Source organism: Protopterus annectens, chromosome 3.part1 (assembly GCF_019279795.1).
Source record: "Protopterus annectens isolate FY-2018-M chromosome 3.part1, PAN1.0, whole genome shotgun sequence".
NCBI lineage: Eukaryota > Metazoa > Chordata > Ceratodontiformes > Protopteridae > Protopterus > Protopterus annectens.
The window spans coordinates 1902229881-1902252336 of NC_056732.1; the positions used below are offsets into that span (position 1 = coordinate 1902229881).

Sequence of the window (22456 nt, forward strand, 5' to 3'; positions counted from 1 at the left end):
ACGCTCGAGTACCATCTGCACATAAATGTCCTGGAGATGAGAGCAGTGCTTTTAACGTTGCAAGCCCTCAACGACTTTCTTCCCGTAGGGACAATTGCAGTCCACACAGACAACATGTCTGTAGTTTGGTATATCAACAAACAGGGCGGAACCAAGTCCTACCCCTTGTGTCGAGAAGCGCTCAGACTATGGCAATGGGCGATCTCCTCTCATCGGTTTCTGGTAGCAACGCATATCCCTGGGAAAACCAACATTATAGCGGACAGATTGAGCAGAGCTATTCTCATGCCTCACGAGTGGTCTCTCAAGCAATCCATAAGGGAAGAGATTTTTCTGGAATGGGGTCGTCCATGTTGCGATCTTTTTGCTACTCCCCAAAACAGCAAATGTCCAGACTTCTTCAGCCTCTTCCCTCTTTCAGGCCATCCCCCCAGAGACGCTCTGACCCAGGATTGGCCCCAGGGACTTCTTTATGCCTTCCCTCCATTTCCTCTGATCCCTCAGGTGATCCAGAAAGCTACCGTTTTGAGCCAAATTGATTCTCATTGCCCCTTACTGGCCTCGACAAGTTTGGTTCCCGTTCCTCCATCGTCACCTTTTGGTGCAGCCGTGGCATCTGGACCCAGTGCCAGATCTACTGATTCACCAATTCGGTCAGCTGCACCGGTCAATCCCTTCTCTCAACCTCACAGCATGGTTGCTCCACTTCCTTCCTTAGCCAGGCTTCCTTTGATCTCTAACCCAGTTAGAGATATCATAGTAACTTCACTAAAATCCTCTACCAGGAGGATTTACACAAGCAAATGGAAGCGTTTCTCTTATTGGGCTAAGGCCCAAAATATTGATCCTTTTACTGCCCCTGTTCAGGCAGTTCTGGACTTCTTAGCAGAGATTTTCCATGCAGGCTCCTCTTCTTCCACAGTCAGAGTTCAGTTGGCTGCTATTTCTAATTTTCATGTCGGGATAGCAGATCATAATATTATGTCCCATAGACTCTGCAGGGCCTTTTTTTGAAGGGATTTTCCTACTAAAGCCTCCAATCAGGAATCCTCCTCCAGTGGGATTTAAATTTAGTGCTGACATCCTTGATTCTTCCCCCTTTGAGCCAGCTGTTTCTTGTTCCTGAAATATCTTTCTTGGAAAACTTTATTCCTAGTGGCTATTACATCTGCCAGGAGGGTGTCTGAACTTCATGCTCTTTTCGGTTCGACCCTATTTGATTTTTCACAAAGACAGAGTATCTTTGAGAACTAATCCATCCTTTTTACCTAAGGTCGCTTCAAAAACAATCTGAATCAATCTATTGATCTCCTGTATTTTTCCCAACTATTCAGATAGAGCTGAACAAAAGCTACATTATCTTGATGTCCACCGTCAGCTTAGATATTATTTGGACAGAACAAAAAATTAGAAAAATCTGATCAACTTTTGTTTCCTATGCGGATAATAAAAGGCCTTCCTGTTTCTAAAGTGACTTTGTCCAGATGGCTTTCTTCGGTCATCACTGAAATTTATCTGATCAGGGGAAAACAGCTGTGCTCAAAACCTAAAGCACATTCAACTAGGAGTTTAGCTACTTCTACAGCTTTTCAAGCTAGACTGCCTTTAGACACTATTTGTGCAGCGGCCACTTGGGCCACTCCTCACACTTTTGTTTCCCATTACAAATTGGACTTGGCCTCCAGGGACAGAGCCAGTTTTGGCTCTACAGTCCTCAAGAGTTTGTTCCATTGAGCCACCCAGGATAGAGGTGCTAGACGCTGTCCCATCAAGCAAGAATGAAAGCGAGATTGACAACTTAACATTGCTTGTAAGGATTGGGGCTGCCTCGAGCTATAGCAAGGAGTTCGGGCCGAGGATCGGCTCCGAACCCATCAAGCAAGAAAGAAGGCGAGAGAAGACAACTAACATGGAACGTTATGGTAGGTACATAACTTCTTATTAGCGCACACAAGCACAGCATGAGACAACTAGGATGGAAGTCCCCCCTTAGAAAATATGCATGCCGTTTCCTAGAACAACTGCTTCCTTTTGTTGATTTCTGTCTTCTCCCAACTCCCTTATGAAGTTCTCAAACTTCTCATCAAACCTTCATTCACATCAATGATCAATACTATCCAAGTGAATGCTTGTAATGTTTTAGGGGCAAGGGGTGTGAGTACAATGCCAGCACCATGCTTCCCACACATCCTTGAATTTTGTGTTCCCTTGCTGAGATTTAAAATCATGCATTTACTTTATACAAACTCAATTTAGCTTGGGAAAACAACAAGGGAAACAAATCTCAGGCATTCAGTTAATGGCTCATCTGGTTTAGGTGGTGTTTCTGCATGCCTTTACATTTATGCATTTTAGTTTCAAAGTGTATCTCCAGTGTCAGCTTTATGTATTTCTCTGTGAAGAATCACATGTTTCTTTATGCTCGGATATGGTGCACAGTGAATATTTAATTTAAAAAAATTTAGTTGTGAGGTATTATAGAACGTCTTGATTTACTGATACACCTAGAGGTACCGTTTCTTTAAGACTTACTTCTTTGTCCACTACAGTTCTTGTAACATAAGCCTTCATTCAGCACAATGACTGTGTCCCTTGTATTGGTGCATTGTATTTTATTAACCAGTGAAAATGAGTAACAACAAGGGAAACAAATCTCAGGCATTCAGTTAACAGGCTCAGTCTGTTTATGGTGTTTTAGATGCCTTTACATTTATGTGTATTTTTTTAGCTTTCAAAGTGTATGTGTTGTGTGCACATCCTGCAGTCAGACAGTCACAGTTTCTATTAGGCATAGGTGATGCATTAAGGCATACATGCAACATATGCATGTTTTTTTAAATCTTTTTTTACTTACTTGAAGCCAGAGAGAATACATTTTCTCATCCTGGGGGAGGACTAGTTTGGAGTAAAACAAAGGCTGGCAACTTAGCAGAAGTAGAATGAAGATAAACTTTGTTTAAGTTAAATTGTATACACCAGCTGTGCTCGCTGCTATACTTGCCTGCTGCTATTCAAATTTTCAGGTGGTAAACATTAACACAGTCTGACTCTCCTGTCATCATGCTCGCGGGATACTCTGGCAGTGTGTGATGACATCAGACACTACTTTAACCTGGAAATAAAAAATTTTAAAAAATCAGGAATTGAAGGGGCCACTGGAGAATTCGTGGAACCCCATTATTTTGCCCTCAAAACCGGTAAATACAGAGGAATTCAGTATGGTTGAGAGGGTATGTTTCGCAAACACACACACACACACACACCCCTGAGAAAGGCTAGCACAGATTTACTAGCTATGCCTCTCTTCTCAGACTATAAGGTAATTACTGTCACCAGGACACTCCAAAGCCAGCAACTCTAAGCCTCTTACAATGGTACCCAATTATACTGAGTAAAATTAATATGAATACAAATGGTAGTATTTGACCAGTGCAGTAAGGCTTGCACATGTGGCCACAGTATCATCAAGTAGATATAAGTACTCCCAAAGGTTAAAACAGTCTCTAAAAGACCAGCCACAATGAAAGGTTTAAATATGTTTAATAATACATAAAAAAATGTGAAAATGCCAAATATCGATTTACAATAAACATCAGAGTTTCAGACACAGGAAATATTAAAATAACACAGATGAATAGATTCACACAGATGCAGAAGAAACAGCACTTAACTAACCTCACTATATTTTCCTGACTAATCTAAAGAATTGCTATTCCCTGGTTACTTACTAAAGCAAGACAAGATGAAGTGGGTGAGTGATCCTTCTATGTCAGGTTTCAAAAACAGACTGCTCTGAGACTTCTGTCTCATCTGGTGTTAAAACATCATTTCAGTCCTGGATTACAGAATGATATCACATACATCTGGTCGTCTGACTTCTGGTTTCCATACTACCCCCCCCCCCCTTTACTAGAAACTAACCAGAATCTTGTACATATGTGTTACCATACACACAGATAGATCTTTGCTAAAATATGTTATAGCATCTGGAAGGCATAAAACCATTTAAACATTTCCACCCTTCAAGGGTAGCAATTAGTTCATTGCTAAAGACAATACAGCAGGATTCCTTATCCTTGTTTTGACAGACATTTTGTCTCTGGCTGCAATCAGAACTGTAAGATAAAATCTTTATGGCCTACAAGGTAATTTGATTTTAAACTATGCCCTCGGGCAGATAGCCTAGTATAAACCTATGAACCTATGAACCTAAACCTATATTAATTTCCACAGTTAAAATACAGTCTGACATACAGGTGCATTTCTTTTTTTGTCCAGCAGAACCCAATGATGGTACATTTTTTAACACACGCAACTTTACAAATACATTTTCAACCTAAGCACTTGTACAAATCAGTTTGATATACAAATGACATATTGTTTACAAAACTCTAGCTAGCTATCCTGGCATATGTTACACATCCACTGGCCTACTTCTCCTGGCATAGCTGGCATTACCTCATATCTTCACACCATAGATAAGACATTATTACGGACAGTCTCTACTGTTACACAGCCTTTATTATGCATTAGTTAGGTCAGTCAAAATGTCTCTGAGGAGGGCTAGTTGGATGGGTCTGACAGAGACAGGGGTTTGTACTCTGATGCTGAGGAAAACTGGTCGTCACAACCTCCTTAGAAGCTAAGTTCTCCCTTCTCATTGTACTGCTGGGATAAATAAATAGTTTTTATGGGAAGAAAAGGGTGTTTCAACTGAAATGAGGAGATTTTTTTGTTATGCTTAATGAGCTATATTTGATTCAGGGAAAGCAGGTTCAAGTCTGGATGTTTAATTCTGACCTTTTTGACAAAGTAAACTGAATGATACTTCCTCGACTAATGTTATTATTAAAACCAGTTAGAAGTGTTTATGTTATCTTTGTGATGCTAATAATTACTAACCTCATTAAAACATCAAAGGTAAATGACAAGAAATTATAATAGCCAAATTCATCCAGTAAATTTATGTCACGCTTTCAGTTTTGTTACTAAGCTGGATAGCTGGTCCCACTACCAGCTTCATCAGTGATTTAAAATATTAGGTTCATAGGTTCATACTAGGCTATCTGCCCTAGGGCATTTATAAGCCTAGCCAGAGTGTGTTTGACTTTCGCCACCCATTTTAAATGAATTTTGCTATGCCCTTTTTCGAGGTTAGTATAATGTGCCTCTGTCTTAACAGTGACACAGAAGTGATACCTGGGGTAAACCTATGATCTCCCATCCACTCATCAAGATTCCTCTTGAAGAGAGTCAATGAGGGAGACTCTGCCTAAACTGGACTGGGATTTTATTCCAGAGTGAAGGGAGCCTCTGGGTTATGAATCTGTCCCTCCAGCATGTCCTATTTATTTCAGTGCTGAGGTTCAAGTCTCTTGAGCGCGTAGCTCGATGGGATTTGGATTTTCTGAGGTGCAGCATGCCCATCAATTCCGGGATGGACATGGCTTTATACGTCAGACACAGATCGCCTCTGAGCAGGCGGTATGCCACTGAGTAGAGTTGGAGTTTCTTTAACCGGGCAGCATATGACATCTGTTTGAGCCCTTTGATCCTCTTGGTGAGGTACTTTTGGGGTCTTTCCAGTTGCTGCAGGTGTCTGATAAGGTACATTCCAAAAGGGGCATTGTACTCAATTATGGACCTGATGAGGGATGAGTAAAGAGGCACGATGACCTCCCCTGATCTAGATGTGAATCCCTTCATGATTAGGTGGGCTATATAAAATGTTTTTCTAACCACTTTGGCCACGTGGTTGTCAAATGAGAGATTGCTATCAACTTGGGTCCCCAGGTCCCTAATTACTTCTTCCATACATAATGGATTACCACCTTTGTGGTAATTTATGGGCACTTTGTTTTTGCCAAAGGGGATGACTATACACTTTTTGGCGTTTAGCTTGAGGCCATGGCTGTGTCACCAGTTGTCTGTTTCTATGAGGCCCTTTTGTAGGATGCTTTTGTCGGCTGGAGAGTTGATTATGGTGCCCAGTTTGCAGTCATCTGCAAACTTGGTCAGCCACAGTCCTTCTGTGTTGGCCTGTACCTCAGAGAAATATATACCGAACAAGAGAGGTCCCAGGACTGAGCCTTGTGGGACGCCACTTGTAACTGGTTTAAAACAGTTCAAGAAGCAGAAATACTTGCAGTTTAGCTAGATCGGACAGTCGCCGAGGTAGTAGCAGGAAAAAAAAACACTTTTATCAGGTTAGCAGTCGCTCTTTTAGCCTCTCTGCTGCTAGCACCACTCTGCAGGACCACAAGGAGCTTGGCTGAGTAGTAACAAGCGCTAAAACCGTGTCAAAGTGGGTTTTATACAGGGGAACTTGAAAGAACTAGAAATTGGCCCAAAACGGCCAATAGACTACCAGATTCTTGTGATGGGAACACTCCTCCAGGGATAGATAGGCTGCTGTATGCTCCCCACTGCCACTGGTGAACAAAGAAGCCACCCTTTATCCAAGAAAGGAAATGGGCAACACAAGAACTTTCCAAAAGTCCAGAATACAGCAAAGCCTATATTTGGACTCCTCTAGGTCAGGAAAGACGGGAAACAAGGATAATTTTTTTTGTTTTTTTTTTTTCTTTTTTTGCAATAACAGCAGGAAAATGCAATAAATATGTAACACAGGCTAGCGGACTTGAGTGTGTAGCCTCAGCAGGTAAATACAACAAACAGGACAAACTTTAAAAGTGCAGGTGCAAAAACAACTTTAAACAGTTTAAAACAGTTCAAGAAGCAGAAATACTTGCAGTTTAGCTAGACTGGACAGTCGTCCAGGTAGTAACAGGAAAAAAAAAACACTTTTATCAGGTTAGCAGTCGCTCTTTTGGCCTCTCTGCTGCTAGCACCACTCTGCAGGACCACGAGGAGCTTGGCTGAGTAGTATATTTTCTCATTATTTCTGCCATCAATTAAAAAGGAAAGTGTAAAAACAACCTAATAGTAGCACTGTTAAGTGACTGGTCATCTTCCATTACATTCCCAATATGTGGCATTAACCGAGTCTTTAATACCATTATAAAGTATATTTTATGACTACGCTTAATCAATTTGTTTGCTTTGAAGCCATTTATTTTGTTCTGTACTATCTGAGGTTCCAAAAACATTGTCATCCTATTTCAGAAAAAAAAAAGATTTTAAGAAGAACTGGATGCATTAATTTAAACTTATAAGTGTTTTAGATGATATTCACGTATAACATCAAAGGGTCATTCTCTCTGTTTCATCATTTGTACTGAGTCATGTAATAAAAAGAAAAAAACTTAAAAACTTTCTTCCATAAGCCTTAAAGTTTACCTGGCTTCGATAAAAGCCAAATACACATTCTTTGAGGACACAACTTCAATTCAGCTGCAACAGTTTGAAGCCATCAATCCATTTCTGGATACACGGATATGTCCACAGGGATGCAACTCTTGAGAGCTTAGTCCTCCCGCAAGTGCAGAATTTATAGCTTAAGGTTAGAAAATTGCAGCTAAAGTGTATAAATTATAAGGGGGTTCAACAGCACATCAACTGCACTATCAAAAACTCTGCAAAAGGGAAAGCATACTTTTTGTTCCTGAATTAAAATTAGCAAGTTATGGCCTACAAAAGACAGAAACCCTGGGCACGTGAAGGAGTATGCTGCAACCCTAACAATGAATGTGAGAGGAACTTGGGGCAATTTGAGAATCCATTGAAGCTCTTACCACCATCATGAAAAATACAGCAGGAGATTTGGCCCGGATAAAACCAGTGATGACTAAGCACACATTATAGTTAGCTGCAATACATGCTGAGATTACTAAACATGATAAGGAAATGTCAGATCAACCTGTGATAAAGGTGCAGCACCTATCCCCCATTTAGGATCTACAAACAACCTTTTCTTGCATGCAGCAAAAGCTGGAGGATCCAGAGAACTGGTTGAGGAGGAATAACTTTTGAATTAAAGGGCTACCAGAAAAAATGGAATGTATGGACACATTACACTTCATAAAGAGAGAACTAAGTACTTTTTTGGAAACCGTGTCCTAGGCAGTGACTGAGATAGCACACCATATCAACACCAGGAACTTCCAACCAGAAATGGTCAGACACATCATTGTCCATTGCCTAAACTATCTGGATAGAGAGGCAGTTTTAGCGAAGACCCTTGCAGGAAGACAAACTGTAAAATGTGGAGATTATCAGGTATGGTTCGCACCTGACTACAGTGCAGCCATTTAGAATCAAAGGAAAGCAATGGCAAGTTGATGCTGGGAACTAGTGTTTCCAGTGCAACTTTGTTTTCATGCCATTTTACACCTGGCAAATAACACTCAGTTCTCTTTGCACTCACCTCAGGAGGTTGAACTTTTTCTGAAGAGGAAACTATAAAACAAACATCATATGCTAAAGCCATTCAAACTCTCCTTCCAATCACGCACCCAGCAAAACAGAGAGACAGACTAATAACTGCCTCTCCCAGTAAGTCCCCAGCACAGAAAGGGGCAAGGACATGAGATTGGTGTCATGCACTGAAAAGGAACTAAGCAGATGTAAGTCACAACTTTTCTCCTCGACTGTTGACAGCAACAGTAGATTTGCCCCATTAATGCAGTCTGCAGAGGATGTGCCTTCCCAGGATGGAACAAGAGATTAATGTCAAGGAGTCAATGAGACTGGAAAAATGATGGGCTGGCTCCTCCCAACTAACCTACATAATAGAAGAAGGGGAGTTAGCAGTGGTCCCACTGGAAGATGGTTCATAAATTTTTGATGCAATGCTATGATCACAGCAGTGGTGTCTTAGATACCTTGCTAATTTTTTGTAACAGAGAATAATCACTTAAAAGTAACGAAAGATAAAGTCTAAGTCTTTGAATGGGCTGCAGTTGTTGGCTTTGTATTTTGCTGTTTTTTGTTTATTAAATGGTTATGGTTTATTTACTAAATGGTTAACTCACTCACATAAGAAGTATTGCAAATAAAGGAAAAGCACTTACAAGGATGCCTACTGAGATATGTGTTGTTTCTTGCAGATCAATAAATAAATAAATAAATAAATAAACAAACAATGCTATGCAATCTTTTTCCTGAGTACCTGCTTGAGTAAACATAGTTTTTTGATATAAAGTGACTTAAACAGAAGTGCTTTTGTATATTTAGTCATAATTGCTTTTAGTCTGATTATTTTAATTGTACTTTAAATTGATTAGATAGCACAGGTTATCACACTCAACGTATAGCAGATACTGTTAACAAGGTTAAGATCAAACCTGTATCAGTTGTATCATGAGTGACCTGTCAGTCATACACTGCATAAGCTGGTATGTTAAGACGGTAAGTTCAGGAGTGAAAGCTGTAGCCATCCTAAAACAGATCAACTCTAATTCTCCTCAGCTAGTTTTTCTGCAGGAAATTAAAATGGCAAAAAACAAAGCTGAACATTTTATGAAGTGGTAGAAGGAATCTGTTTATTGTAGCTGTTTCTCAAGTTACAAATGAGTGTTCGCCACTTTTATACACCATTCAATGTGGTGGGTGGTTTATACAAAGGTGAGTGATAGGTTTATGAGATGGTTGGTTCCACACATAGGAACTAGTGAAGGAGATCTTCTAATTTTTAACTTCTGTGGCCCTAATACAGATGACCCTATAATCTTACAGAGTTTTATTAAGACATTTGACTCATCACAGGGTTGGGGGGTTCGATTTGATATTGTTGTGTGGGGGTTTAATGCAGTCTTGAATGCAGAACTAGGCAGATTATCAAAAGAGAGAAGAAGAACTCCCAAAGGTACCAGACAACTTAACAGCATGGTATAGGAGTTAAATGTAATAGACATATGGTGGGTGTACCAACCAGAAGTAAGAGACTTCACATTTTATACACCAGATGGTAAGGTAGCAAATGTGTTAGACGTGGTTCCTCTCAACACATAGAATGCCTCAGGATGTTGACATAAATACGGAGGTGGGTCCCCTTTTGAATCACAAAATGCTCACTGTAAGACTCAAATTAGGCCTTGCACAGGCTTCAGCAATGCTATGGAAATTTGAGCCATTACTCCTGTGGGCTTAAGGGTTTACACATTATTTAAAGATTGGATAGAAAGATGGTGGCAAAAGCCTGAGAGGGAAAAGTCAAATTCAACCCATACCTGGCCTTAATTTAAAATGGTATGTAGAAGGGAGATGATAGTATAAAAGCAAGCTGAGACACAAAAGGAATCCGAGCTGAAAAGGTTATTCATTAATATTTCTGAGAAGGAAAAAGGACTTTCATCAAAAAGGAGTGGGACAGATAAAAGGGAGACACTCAAACTTATTAGACAATTGAAAAAGGAGTATACACATTTAATGTACATTAAAATATTGGAAAAAGAGGAGTGTATGAAACTTTTTTACTAGGCTAGAGGGTGCACTTCAGAAAAACTAGTGGCTAAAATGGGAGAAGAGCAGAGAAGAGATATTAGCATAGCAGGTTTGAAAAATGAAAAGGGGAACTCCTCACATCTAAACAAGAAGTAAACAGAGTATTAAGGCTGCTATGCAGAAGTATATTCAAAGGCTTCTAACTGGCAGATGGATAAAATAGCAACATTTTTTGCAAACATACAATCTTCCATGTTTAAGGGAGGAATGGGTAAGTCTACTAAAGAGGCCCATTCACATGCAAGACTTTGACACAATGATGAAAACATTGCCTGGGGGGAAAGACCTGGGATTGGATAGATGCATCATGGAATTTTATAAATTATAAAGAACTTAAGCATAGCCTGAGTGGCCCAATGTTCAATCAGTGTATTATAATTGGACAGTTTCCCACAGAACTTAATCAATGCCAAGGTAATTATGCTACCCAAGCCACCTGGGGACCCACTGGATCCTAACAATTATAGACCTATTTCATTACTCCAGACAGATTTACATTTATTTGCTAAGATCTTACTGGCCTGGGATGTATCCCAGAATTTGTCAGCCCAAATCATTTAGACTTTAATACAGGTAGAGAAGGGGGCACTTGACTTAATTCATCTATGGGTTCATATACAAAGCTATTTTAGGGACACAAATTCCCTTGCTGCAGCCATTCTATTAGACTTTCATAAAGCATTTGATTAATTTCAATGGAGTTTCGTATGGGCCTGCATGCATGAGTTAGGTTTCCCCATAGAGTTTATTGATAAATGCAAGCTGCTTTGTGCCAACCCAACTGCTCAGACATTACACTCATTAGACGGTTTCCAACTGGGTTGATATGAAGTGTGGCACTAGACAAGGTTGCCCACTCTCACCCCATCTATTTGTTTTAGTTACATTTGTCTCAAGTCTTATATTACAACAATAACATGGCAACAAAGGGCTCTGCTTTTCCAGGTCCTGTTCCATTTTGTCATCTTGGTACATGAATGGTTATGTGCTTTGGGTGACAGATCCGCAGATTAACTTGACCTTCTTTCTTAGTACTTTGGATAATATTGGTCATTATTTGGAGCTAAAGTTTAGTATGCAAAAATGTGCCATTTTTCTGCTGACTCTAAGGACACATAATCTATTTCTGGACAGGGCACCACCCCCTCCCCCGCAACTTCATCACAAAATGTAAATAGCCGAGTATCATTATGACATATAAAATAGGTGAATTTGTGGAAAGCAATGCAGACACTCTGCTAAGGTGCTTACGAATAAAAATACTCAATTTAAAAGCTCAAAAGCTCCCATTTATGGAAAGGCTACAAGCCATCAAATTGTTCCTATTACCCAAAATAATATTTATGTTTAGATACCTACCTCAGGTCTCCTTTTCTAATCTCCCAGATAAGCTACAAAAGTTATTAGGCAAGTAATGTGTGATGGTAAGCCCTTCAGACTTAGCAGAATGTAACTCTTTATGACTTGCAAGGATGGTGGTTTTGGTCTCCCCGGTATTAAGACTGATGATCAGGCTAGTATAGGGTCTTCCAGAGAAACTGGGACAAGCCTTTACCCATCTGAGCCACTATAGATATTTTCATAAGGAAACCCACTCAAGAGGCACTAAAAGGGAGAACCCCCTCATAAAAGGTCTGGGATCCAGGAGGTATGGATGACTTTTACCAAAACTGTGCAGTAACTAGCCCAGATAAAGTAATTCATGTGTTATTAAATTCCTACTTGTGGTATAACCATAAAAATCTCCATAGGCAAAAAAAAATCCTTGGTAGGATAGACTGGATTGAAGCAGGAATCATCTGTATAAAGCAGCTGTTCCCCCTACCCATGTCGGAAGTAATCTCCTATACTCAACTCTAAGATGCATATTCCAAGGCAAACATTTAGTGGTAGGAATACCTATAGCTACGCAGTTGTCTGTATAAAAATCACAGGCTCCTCACCCCACCAGGAAAATTGAAGGAAAGGGGAGAGTGGGCCCCCTCTTTTAAACTTGTATATAGACAACATCTAGAACCCCCTGAGATTGTTACTGTCCAGTTAAGGCAAAAAGGGGTACTTTTGTTGGAGTCTGAACTGGAGGAAACAGAAAGGTTGTTCTGTCTTAGATCATTAAATGACACCAGGCTTCCTCCACTTACCAGATTCACCCTTAATAAATAGATTTCCACATGGCAAAAAACACCCCCACACTATTTAAACCAAAACACCCTTAAAGAGAGTAGATGCTGGAGATGTGAACAAACAGCAGTGGACTACATTCATGTGACATGCAGTCTAAGAAGATAGCCCCAAAATGGTGTCAAGTTATAGAAGTGTCCAAACAATTTTAAAATCCCATATATTAGTAGAGGACTCGCCGGAATACTGGCTATCAGTTATAACATCAAGTCCATGCTACGGGCATTTGCAGATTAGTTTAAGAGGGAGTGGGACAAATATTTGCCCCATCTGTTGTTTGCTTACAGAGAGGTTCCCCAGGAATCCACAGGTTTTTCACCCTTTGAGTTGCTGCATGGGCATAGTGTGAGGGGGCCTCTAGATTTAATTCAAGATGAGTGGGAAGGTGAGTGTGAGTCTCACAAGGAGTCTGTTGTGGCATACATCCTAAACCTCAGGACAAGGCTCAGGGAACTCATGGGCTTGGTCCAGGAGAACCTGGCAGAAGCCCAACAACAGAAAAAGGTGTGGTATGACAGGAATGCATGAGCTAGAGAGTATGCTGTGGGGCAGCAGGTAATGGTTCTCCTCTATATCTTGTTGGGTTGTCATATCAGCACTGCTAACAGTTATTTTTGGCTGATGGAAGGCACCCCCCCACACACACAATTATCTGTCTAAATTTCATGAATGCAGTGACAGACTGAAGGGATGGCACAGTAGACGTTTAATTATGAATGAATGGAGCGATGCATGATGCCTCTTATTATACTCCTTGTTCTAATTCAGTCATATCCTGCCCTGTCCAGATTTGCACAGAAGTTAAAAAAAAACAAAAAAACTTTCCCTTCACCATAGTGACCCATTACTGTCTGGGTATTTGACTTTTTCAAACCTATTGAATTAGAGCTCTTGGAGAGTGTCAAGAGGCAGCAGAATGATCTTTATGGCTGTGCTTCAGCTGAGTCTGTTGATTTGGCCTTGAGTGAGGTTATTGATAATATTTCCTTATATAAGAAGAGATTGTCTCTGCAGAAGAAGAAGAAATTAGACAGAGAGTCTAGAGATTGTAAGAATAATGTATTCTCATGCAGAAGAAGAAAAATTAGAGAGACTTGAGATTTTAAGAATGATAATGTATTCTCATGGCTGAGAACAGCTGAGGCTTTGTCTGAGTGAACACAGTAATGTTAATGGTGATAGAAATAATGGTATCAGTAGTAAAGATACTAATAAGACTGATGCTGATATAATTCCTATGGATAGTTCTGTTTATACCACACCTCTGGGGGAAGAGACATCTATACCTGCATGACCTGATGTAAGGAGAAAACTGAGTCCAGTACAAATACGAACTTATGTTAGGAAAAAAAGTCCAGTATGCTCTAATCAGGTTTTTCCTACTCTATCCCTACCTATTCAAAAAACAGATATGAAATCCCTAAGCAGGTCCAGGAGTTGGAGAAGGACAAAGAGGAAACAACCAGTGAACTTGATGGGTCATCAGATTATCAAATGCATGTAGCAACTAAATGCCACTCTGTAATATATAATTTATCATGTAGACAATTTACTGACACAGAAGTTGCAGCTCTGAGTAAAGGACTTTCATTTATTCCTTCCCAAATGGCTAATTTAAATGAAACTATTATTGACTTGAGGCTATCTGTTAGAAATCTTATGTTCATAGGTTCATACTAGGCTATCTGCCCTAGGGCATTTACAAGCCTAGCCAGAGTGTGTTTGGCTTTTGCCATCCCTTGGAATGAGTTTACTGTGCCCTTTTTAAGGTTGTGTTTACTGTGCCTCTGTCTGGTAGTGACACAGAAGTGATCCCCGGGGTAAACCTACGATCTCCCATGTTAAAAACTTTTACAGACGTGAATGAAACCTATATGGACATATTTAAGAAGCCTAGTGTTTTTACACCTCAGAATCATCCATTGATGGAAGCCTTTATTAAACTATGTGAAAATGATTTATTTAATGTCTTTAATGATAGACAACGCAGTCATGTTTTTAATAACCTTACAACTTTTGAAAGCTAACCTATGATCTGAAGTAGGAGATTCATTTGTCTGCAAGCTGTGGGTATGGATCCGATATCGGATCCGAACCGGCATGGTTAATCCAGCTATGGATCCGAGCTCCTAGCTCCTCCCCTCACCCATAATGCCCTGCTCTCCCTACATGACCTCAGATCTAGTTTGCCGCGTTCATGGTGACAGCTGGATTTTGAGCTCCTGTCAGCTAAGTGCTTTTTTTGGTGTTTTAATAGGGATTTTCTGTCAGAAAATTCATAATTTGTGTGAAAGTTTTAGGTTTTCCCTCTTTTAAATTAATTTTTTATTAACTTGGTTATTTTTGTAGTACCCTCCCCTCGCTGGTACGAAGCTTGTGTGCGCGTGTATTCTTTGCGGCCTTCTGTGTGAGTGTTTAGTTTTACTTTGCTTTACTTTAAAAAAAAAAAAAAAAAAAAAAAGGTAAGTTAGTGAATATGTCTGAGGCCCCAAAGGCAATTTTTTCAAAATGCTCCGAGTGTGGCCATAAGCTATCCCCTGCTGATGGCCACACTCGGTGCGTTCGATGCCTTGGGGTTGAACACCTCACTTCTGGGTGTTCAATCTGTGCAGGGTTCAACCCCAGGGCATTGAAGGAGTGGAGGTCGAAGCTGGTCTTGATGGGACTCTTGCCCCCGGACTCGGCTTCGGCCCCCGCCCCGTTGGTAGTTACTGCTCCTGCGGTTCCTGCCTTGCCTGCTCCCCCTCCTCCTCCCGGGATTCAAACTCCCTCTACGGGTTCGGAGGAGAGGGAAGCCAGGAAGAAGGACCGAAGAGAGAAGCACCACAAGCGGCAGGCCGAGACCTCCGTCTCGGCCCCGCTGGCTAAGCGGGCTTCTCCTCCGGCCTCTCTGGCTGCTGGCTCTCCTCCTCCTCGGCTCCGGTCCCCTTGTTTTTCACCGGGGCCTGAGGATGAGGAGACCCGACCTCCTTCGAGGCTATCGAGGCGGCACTCAAGGCCTACCTCGGTAGCCTCGTCGAGGTCTACCTATAGCCTCTCCGATGCTGATCTGGACCGGATGATGCGAAGGTTCATCCAGGCCCAGATGCAGATGGGAGTGCTCCTGCCTCCCTGTGGGGAGCTCGACCCCATTTTTCAAGCCCATAGCTCCTTCTCCGACCCGCTACCCGGGTTCGGAGCGCTCGGAGCCGGGCAGCCTCGGAGCCGGGGGTGGGTCGGCGCCTACAGTACTGGGTACTTCGGATCCGACCCTGCCCTCGAGTTTGTCGGATCCGACCTCTCGGAGCCTTGGCCCGAGCTTCGGATCCGAGGGACTCAGTGTGCCTTCGGCGCCGTCCCTGTCGGAGCGCACTGTTCCCTCGGATCCGAGGGGCTCGGCGCCGGCTCCAATCCACTCATCGGATCCGAGGGGGAGCCGACTTTCGGATCCTTTAGTCGAGGCTGGCTCCCCCTCGGCTTTTGATGTAGTGGAGAGGGCTCTGTTGAGGGCATCCGGACCCCTGGTCCTTGCTTCGGCTCCGTCCCGCACTCCATCTGCTCTGGGCCAGGCTTCCGTCACCCGGCCACTGGGACAGCCCGCTTCACTGCCCCAAGCAGTTCCTTTGGAACTGGACATCGCTGGCGAGGGCTCCTTGGACAGCCCCCCCGAGGAAGCACCTCGCAAGCATATGTGTAAGAGGAGGCACATAGACTCCCCCGAGTCTTTAACTGAAGACACTGACTTGGAGGAAGGGGAAGGCTCCCCAAGATCACCCCCTGAGGATGTCTCCTTTGGAGACATCATGGAAATGTTACAGATAAGAGGTGGGTGGTCTGCCCCAAAGTCTTCCTCGGACGAGTCCGTGTTCTTGGAGGCATTTGAAGCGGGCCCATCTACCTCTTGGGTGTCCCCTCCTGCCGACCCCCTGGTGGACCTTATTACCACCAGGGCGTGGAAGGAACCGGACATCATGGAGCCAATCCCCAAGAGGCCGGACAGGATCCTTAGCCCCCCTGCTGACCGTGCCCACTGGAGCAAGGGACCCCCGGTAGATGCCATGTTGTCGGCAGCAGCCACTAAGAGGGAACTCGCTCAGGAGAGTCCCTCAGTCCATCCCCCGAGCAAGGAGTCTCGGATGATGGACCATTTGGGGAAGCGAATGTTTAGTTCAGCGACCTTCTCAGTGAGGGCGCTCAACTATTTGGCACATGTCATTAGGATGCAGCGCGATCTTATCAAGGAATACGCTGCATCCCCCCCAGAGTCCATGTCGGAGGGGGACAAACATTTGCACTCCACCCGTATGGCCACTCTTCGATCCGTGACCAACACCTCTATGCGGTTACTTTCCCATGCTACCGAGGGAGCCGCTAGAGCTGCAGGAGTGGGCCTAGTCACAAGACGCCAGGCCTGGCTCCGCCATTGCGATTTCACGGAGCCCTTCAAGGCGTCATTCGCAAATGCCCCCTTTAACGGTTCTGCCCTTTTTGGCAAGACGGTTCGCGACACCTTGGTTCAGAGCAAGAAGGACGGGAAGACGCTGTCTGCCGTCGGAGTCTGCTTCTCTGTGCCCCAGAGGTCGTACTCTAGGAACCAAAAGGGCCAAAAGAAGATGTGGTTCCAGAAGTCCCAGCAATCCCAACCCGCTCCGGACAACCAGTCCTTCCGCGGCAGAGGAGGACATGGAGGACGCCGCCCTAGGGGCAGAGGGGCTCCCAGGAACTTTGGGTCCAGAGAACCTTTCTCTGAACGGCCCACGCAGCAACCCTGAGGGGTTGCCCGACTGCTCCACTCTGGAGGCAGTCGGGGGACGTCTTTCGGAGCACCTAGCGGCATGGGAGTCCATTACATCGGACCGCTGGGTACACCAGATTATATCCAGAGGTTACAAAATCCCCTTTCTTCATGTCCCAAGATTAAAAATCCTCCCCGATGTTCCACCCGATCAAAGGGAGGCCGCTTCAGCAGAAATTGGCCATCTGCTGAGAAAAAGAGACATTCAGCCCGTCCCCCCAGACCAGATCGGATCAGGGTTCTACTCCAGGTTCTTTTTAGTGCCAAAAAAGACAGGGGACCTAAGACCCATTCTGGACCTGTCCCTATTGAACCTGGCAGTTCCCAAGGAGAAGTTCCGGATGGTCACTCTACAATCCATCCTCCCCCTTCTAGGGGAGAATCACTGGATGTGCTCTATAGACCTCAAGGATGCGTACTACCACATTCTAATGGACAGACGATCCAGGAGGTTTATTCGCTTCCTGCTGGTAGCCACTCACTACCAGTTAAGGGTCCTTCCCTTTGGTCTCACCACAGCCCCCAGGGTGTTCACCAAAGTATTAGCAGTGGTTGCGGCCCACCTGAGGCTTCAGGGGGTGCAGGTCTTTCCGTAATTGGACGACTGGGTTTTCACCACCCCAACAAGGCATCTACTATCCTTGGCAAGAGACTCTTTTCTTCGTCTAGCTCCCCGGCTAGGCATCACGGTAAACATAGAAAAGTCTAACCTGGTCCCTACTCAGATAATAGAATTTATACGAGCCAGGTTAGACATGTGAAATTTAAGAGCCTTTCTCACAACCGACAGAGTTCGGAATCTGCGCCTCCAGGTGCGGGCCATCCTTCACTCCAGCTCAGCTCCTGCGGAATTGGTCCTGATGGCACTAGGGTCTATGGCGGCAGCGATTACTCTTCTTCCGCTCGCCCGCTTGAACATGCGGGTGCTTCAGTGGACACTTCAGGTGCAATGGTCATTTTTCTCTCTCCCCCTGCATCACCCCATTGCAATCAGCAAGGCTTCCAAGTGGACTCTCTTGTGGTGGCTCCATTCCCCGGATCTCCACAGAGGCCGCCCTTTTTGTGCATCTCCCCCTCTCGCCACAGTGACCACGGACGCTTCCCGCCTCGGGTGGGGGGGGCATTTTCCGGGCCGGACGGTCCAAGGCACGTGGAGCGATTCAGAGACCTCCCTGCATATCAATGTTCTGGAAATGAGGGCGGTGCTCTTGGTTTTGCAAGCACTTCAAGCCCTCTTTCCCCTGGGAACAATTGCGATTCAGTCAGACAACATGTCGGTGGTCTGGTACATCAACAAACAGGGGGGAACCAGGTCTTACCCTTTATGTCGAGAAGCCATGAGAGTGTGGGAATGGGAGATCTCCACTAACCGCTTTCTCATCGCAATGCATATTCCGGGTCGGTCCAACATCCTTGTGGACAAGCTCAGTTGCACCATTCTCTCCCAGTACGAGTGGTCTCTCAATGCTCAAGTAGTGAAACATATCTTCGCACAGTGGGGGACACCCTGTTGCGATCTCTTTGCTTCTCCCTTAAACGCCAATTGCGACAGTTTTTACGCTCTAATCCCCCCTCCAGGGGATTCCCCAAGAGACGCGCTGGTGCATGCTTGGCCTCCCGGTCTTCTTTACGCATACCCCCCTCTGCCTCTGATGCTCCAAGTACTTCAGAAAGCCTCTCGGTTGGGGTGCAGAATGATCCTCATTGCTCCATTCTGGCCTCGACAGATCTGGTTCCCTTACCTAAGGTCTCATTCAGTGAATCCACCTTGGATTCTAGATCCCATTCCAGATCTGATATCACACCCATCGAACCTACCAACTCCGAACCTGGACAACCTGAAGTTGACTGCTTGGCTGCTCCAGTTCCACTCCTAATCAGGACTCCCGGTATCTCGTCCCCAGTTAAGGCCATTCTGGTAGCGGCCCACAAGCCCTCTACCAGGAAAATTTACCGCAGTAAATGGAAGCGTTTCTCCATTTGGGCGGAGCGGCAAGGTCTAGATCCCTTCACGGTTCCCCTTCCTTTGGTTCTAGACTTCCTTACTACTCTCTTTAATGATGGCGCCAGTAGTTCCACGGTCAAAATTCAGCTAGCGGCCATTTCTCATTACCATGTTGGTCATGACTCTGGGCCTCTTATGTCAGCTAAGTTATGCAAAATCTTCCTAAAAGGCACCTTTTTGCTCAGACCCCCTGTCAAAGAAATGGTTCCCCCGTGGGATCTTTCCTTGGTTCTTCAGGCCTTGACCGCTCCCCCGTTCGAGCCTGCGGCCACAGTAGATCTTAAATTCTTGTCTCTTAAGACTGCTTTTTTAGTAGCCATTACTTCGGCTAAGAGAGTTTCTGAACTTCAGGCCCTGTCCATGAAACCGCCTTATTTGATCTTCCATCCGGACCGGGTGTGCCTCAGGATCAATCCCTCCTTTCTTCCTAAGGTAGCTTCGGAAGCTAACATTAATCAGTCCATCAACCTCCCTGTTTTCTTTCCTAAGTATCAAAACAAAGGTGAGTACAAGCTGCATTCCTTGGATGTTCACAGGCAGCTTCGTTTTTATCTTCACAGAACAGCTGGTCATTTGTCACGCTGGATTTCTCAGTGTATTCTGTTAGCGTACCAAGCTTCTGGGAGGCCCGCACCAGAGGGAGTCCATGCTCATTCGACCCGGTCTGTCTCTACTTCAGCGGCCTTTAAGTCTAGGGTTCCTCTGGATGACATTTGTTCAGCAGCCACTCGGGCTTCATCTCATACCTTTATTTCTCATTACAAGCTGGACATCACGTCTAGAGGTAGAGCATCCTTTGGCTCCGCGGTGCTCCGGAATATCCTTCCATGATGGCCACCCAAGATTCAGGTAGCTGGGGACTCTGTCCCACAGGTTGCTGACAAATGAATCTCCTACTTCAGATTTAGAAGTTATGTACTTACCATAACGTTCCATCTGAGTAGGTGGATTCATTTGTCTGCAACCATCCCGCCCTCCTATCCCCCTGGCCTTGTCAGTTCCTGCATTGGGTGTGTTACCCTTTAGTTAGGGTAGTTGGTGCAGGGCAAACTCGATCTGAGGTCATGTAGGGAGAGCAGGGCGTTATGGGTGAGGGGAGGAGCTAGGAGCTCGGATCCATAGCTGGATAAACCATGCCGGTTCGGATCCAATATCGGATCCATACCCACAGGTTGCAGACAAATGAGTCCACCTACTCAGATGGAACGTTATGGTAAGTACATAACTTCTAATTTAACTTCAAAAGTGATGAGAATATAATTATTCGGCCAGCTGATAAGAGAGGGTGTGTTGTTATTCTCGACAGGGACTTCTATTATTCGTCTATCAAAGCTATGTTATATGATGATACCATCTATACTAGAGTTAGTTTGAAGGATTTGGATGTTTTCAGATATAGAGTGCACAGAATGGTTAATGATTGTTGAGTAGGTGTATAAGCTTAGATATTAAGTTGTCCCATCTCGCCTTTGTTCTTGCTGTTTGGGTTTGGAGCCAATCCTCAGCTCCGACTCGGCCTACTTTTATAGCTCGAGAGCTGTTTACTGGCTTGAGGCTAACCCTTATCCCAGAATGCCCAGTGTCAGCTACCCAGATCTCGTTTGCTGCTTTAGCTGCAAGGTTGCTTCATTACTGGCTCAGGCTTAGTATAGTTTTTTCTGTTATAATAGTTATTTTTTACTCTTCAAAATTTAACAAGTTTTTGTCTATATAGTACTTTTACCGCCTTTTCTTGTGTGTTGTAGCTTTGTTGGCCATCACTCCATACTCACAGGCCTTTTAAATTAGAGCCCCCCCCCCCTTAGGACAGCCGTTTAAGTTAGAGGCTCTCCTTTCTTTTCCTTAATTGTAAAAAAAAAAAAAAAAAAAAAAGTTTAGTTGTTTAAGATGTCTAAAGAGGCCAAAGTTTCTGGCTTCAAAAAGTGTGACTCATGCTGTCAGAAAATGTCTCTGACAGATGGGCACACTAGCTGTGTTTATTGTTTAGGAGCTGTGCACCTGCAGGACTCCTGCTCTATCCGCCATTTAGTCCAAGGGTCCTGCAGGAGCGCAAAAACAAATTAATCCTTCGAGGATTATTGAAACCACAAGATTCCTTGGCTAAAGGTTCTCAGCCAGTGAAATCCTCTAAATCTGTCAAGCCATCGGCTCCATCTTCGGAACCGACTCTCGGGCTTGAACAACCAAGTTTGTCGGTGCCGACTAGCATCGACAAGATAACTCCTCCCTTGGCTCCAACTCCTACCTCGGAGCCGTCTCAGAGCCACAAGCGAGCAAGGTCTCCCTCATTGGAGCCAATCTACTCAGTGTCACAGTCACCCTTATTAGGAAGTGAACACAGTCATTGCTCTTCATCCCACTCCTCTCAATCCTCTAGGTTATCGGATCAGGATGTGGAGAGAGTAGTCAGCAGGTTGCTTAAATCACAGGCCCTTGCAAAATTGCTTTCCAGCCCACCTCAGCAGGTTGCGACTCCATCCGCCTCTATCTCCATTCCTCCTCCGACTAGACTTAGTTCGGAGCCAGAGACCATGGACACACTGATAGTAAAACCAACCTCGCCAATCACCTACTCTTTGGTTCCGACGTCGGCTCTGATCACCTTGATTGTTCCGTCCATCATGGGATCTGGGCGCCAAAGCTCTCTCATCAGCTCCAAGGGGGGAAGTGGCATCGGACCCTTGTCTGACCCCGCTCTCTCTCTCGGAGCTTCGACGCAGGTGAGCTCCGCTCCCACATTGGCCTCAGAGCCATTGCCCTCGATGTGGAGAAGGACTCCCATCTCTTCGGAGCCGGAGCTTTCTTTGCCTCGGGGTCGGGACTCCTTCGGGGTCATGTGGAGTGTGCTGTCCCCTGAAACAGCCCTACCATCAACTCCATCGTCTTTTTCTCTCGTGGTGACTGTGCCAACCTCTGCTCCTCCTCCGGCCCAGAAGCGTAGGGAACCTATACCTAGGACTCCCCATTGGGTGCAAGAGGAAGCACCTAGACTCTCCGGAGTCTGTCACCTAAGATGCAGACCTGGATGAAACGGAAGGGTCCCCAGGTCCCCCTCAGAAGATGTTTCCTTTTTGGACATCCTTGAAATGCTT

At 44.3% G+C, this 22456-nt stretch overlaps 1 protein-coding gene across 1 annotated transcript in view; it reads left to right on the top strand.

Annotated features, from left to right (window-relative positions):
- The window catches only part of LOC122798817, a 3666270-nt gene that overhangs the window by 1322429 nt on the left and 2321385 nt on the right, over window positions 1-22456 (top strand). The window contains exon 9 of the mRNA XM_044067940.1: window positions 17521-17539. Within this exon, the coding sequence (XP_043923875.1) occupies window positions 17521-17539 (19 nt within the window). The remainder of the gene's footprint in view (window positions 1-17520; window positions 17540-22456) is intronic.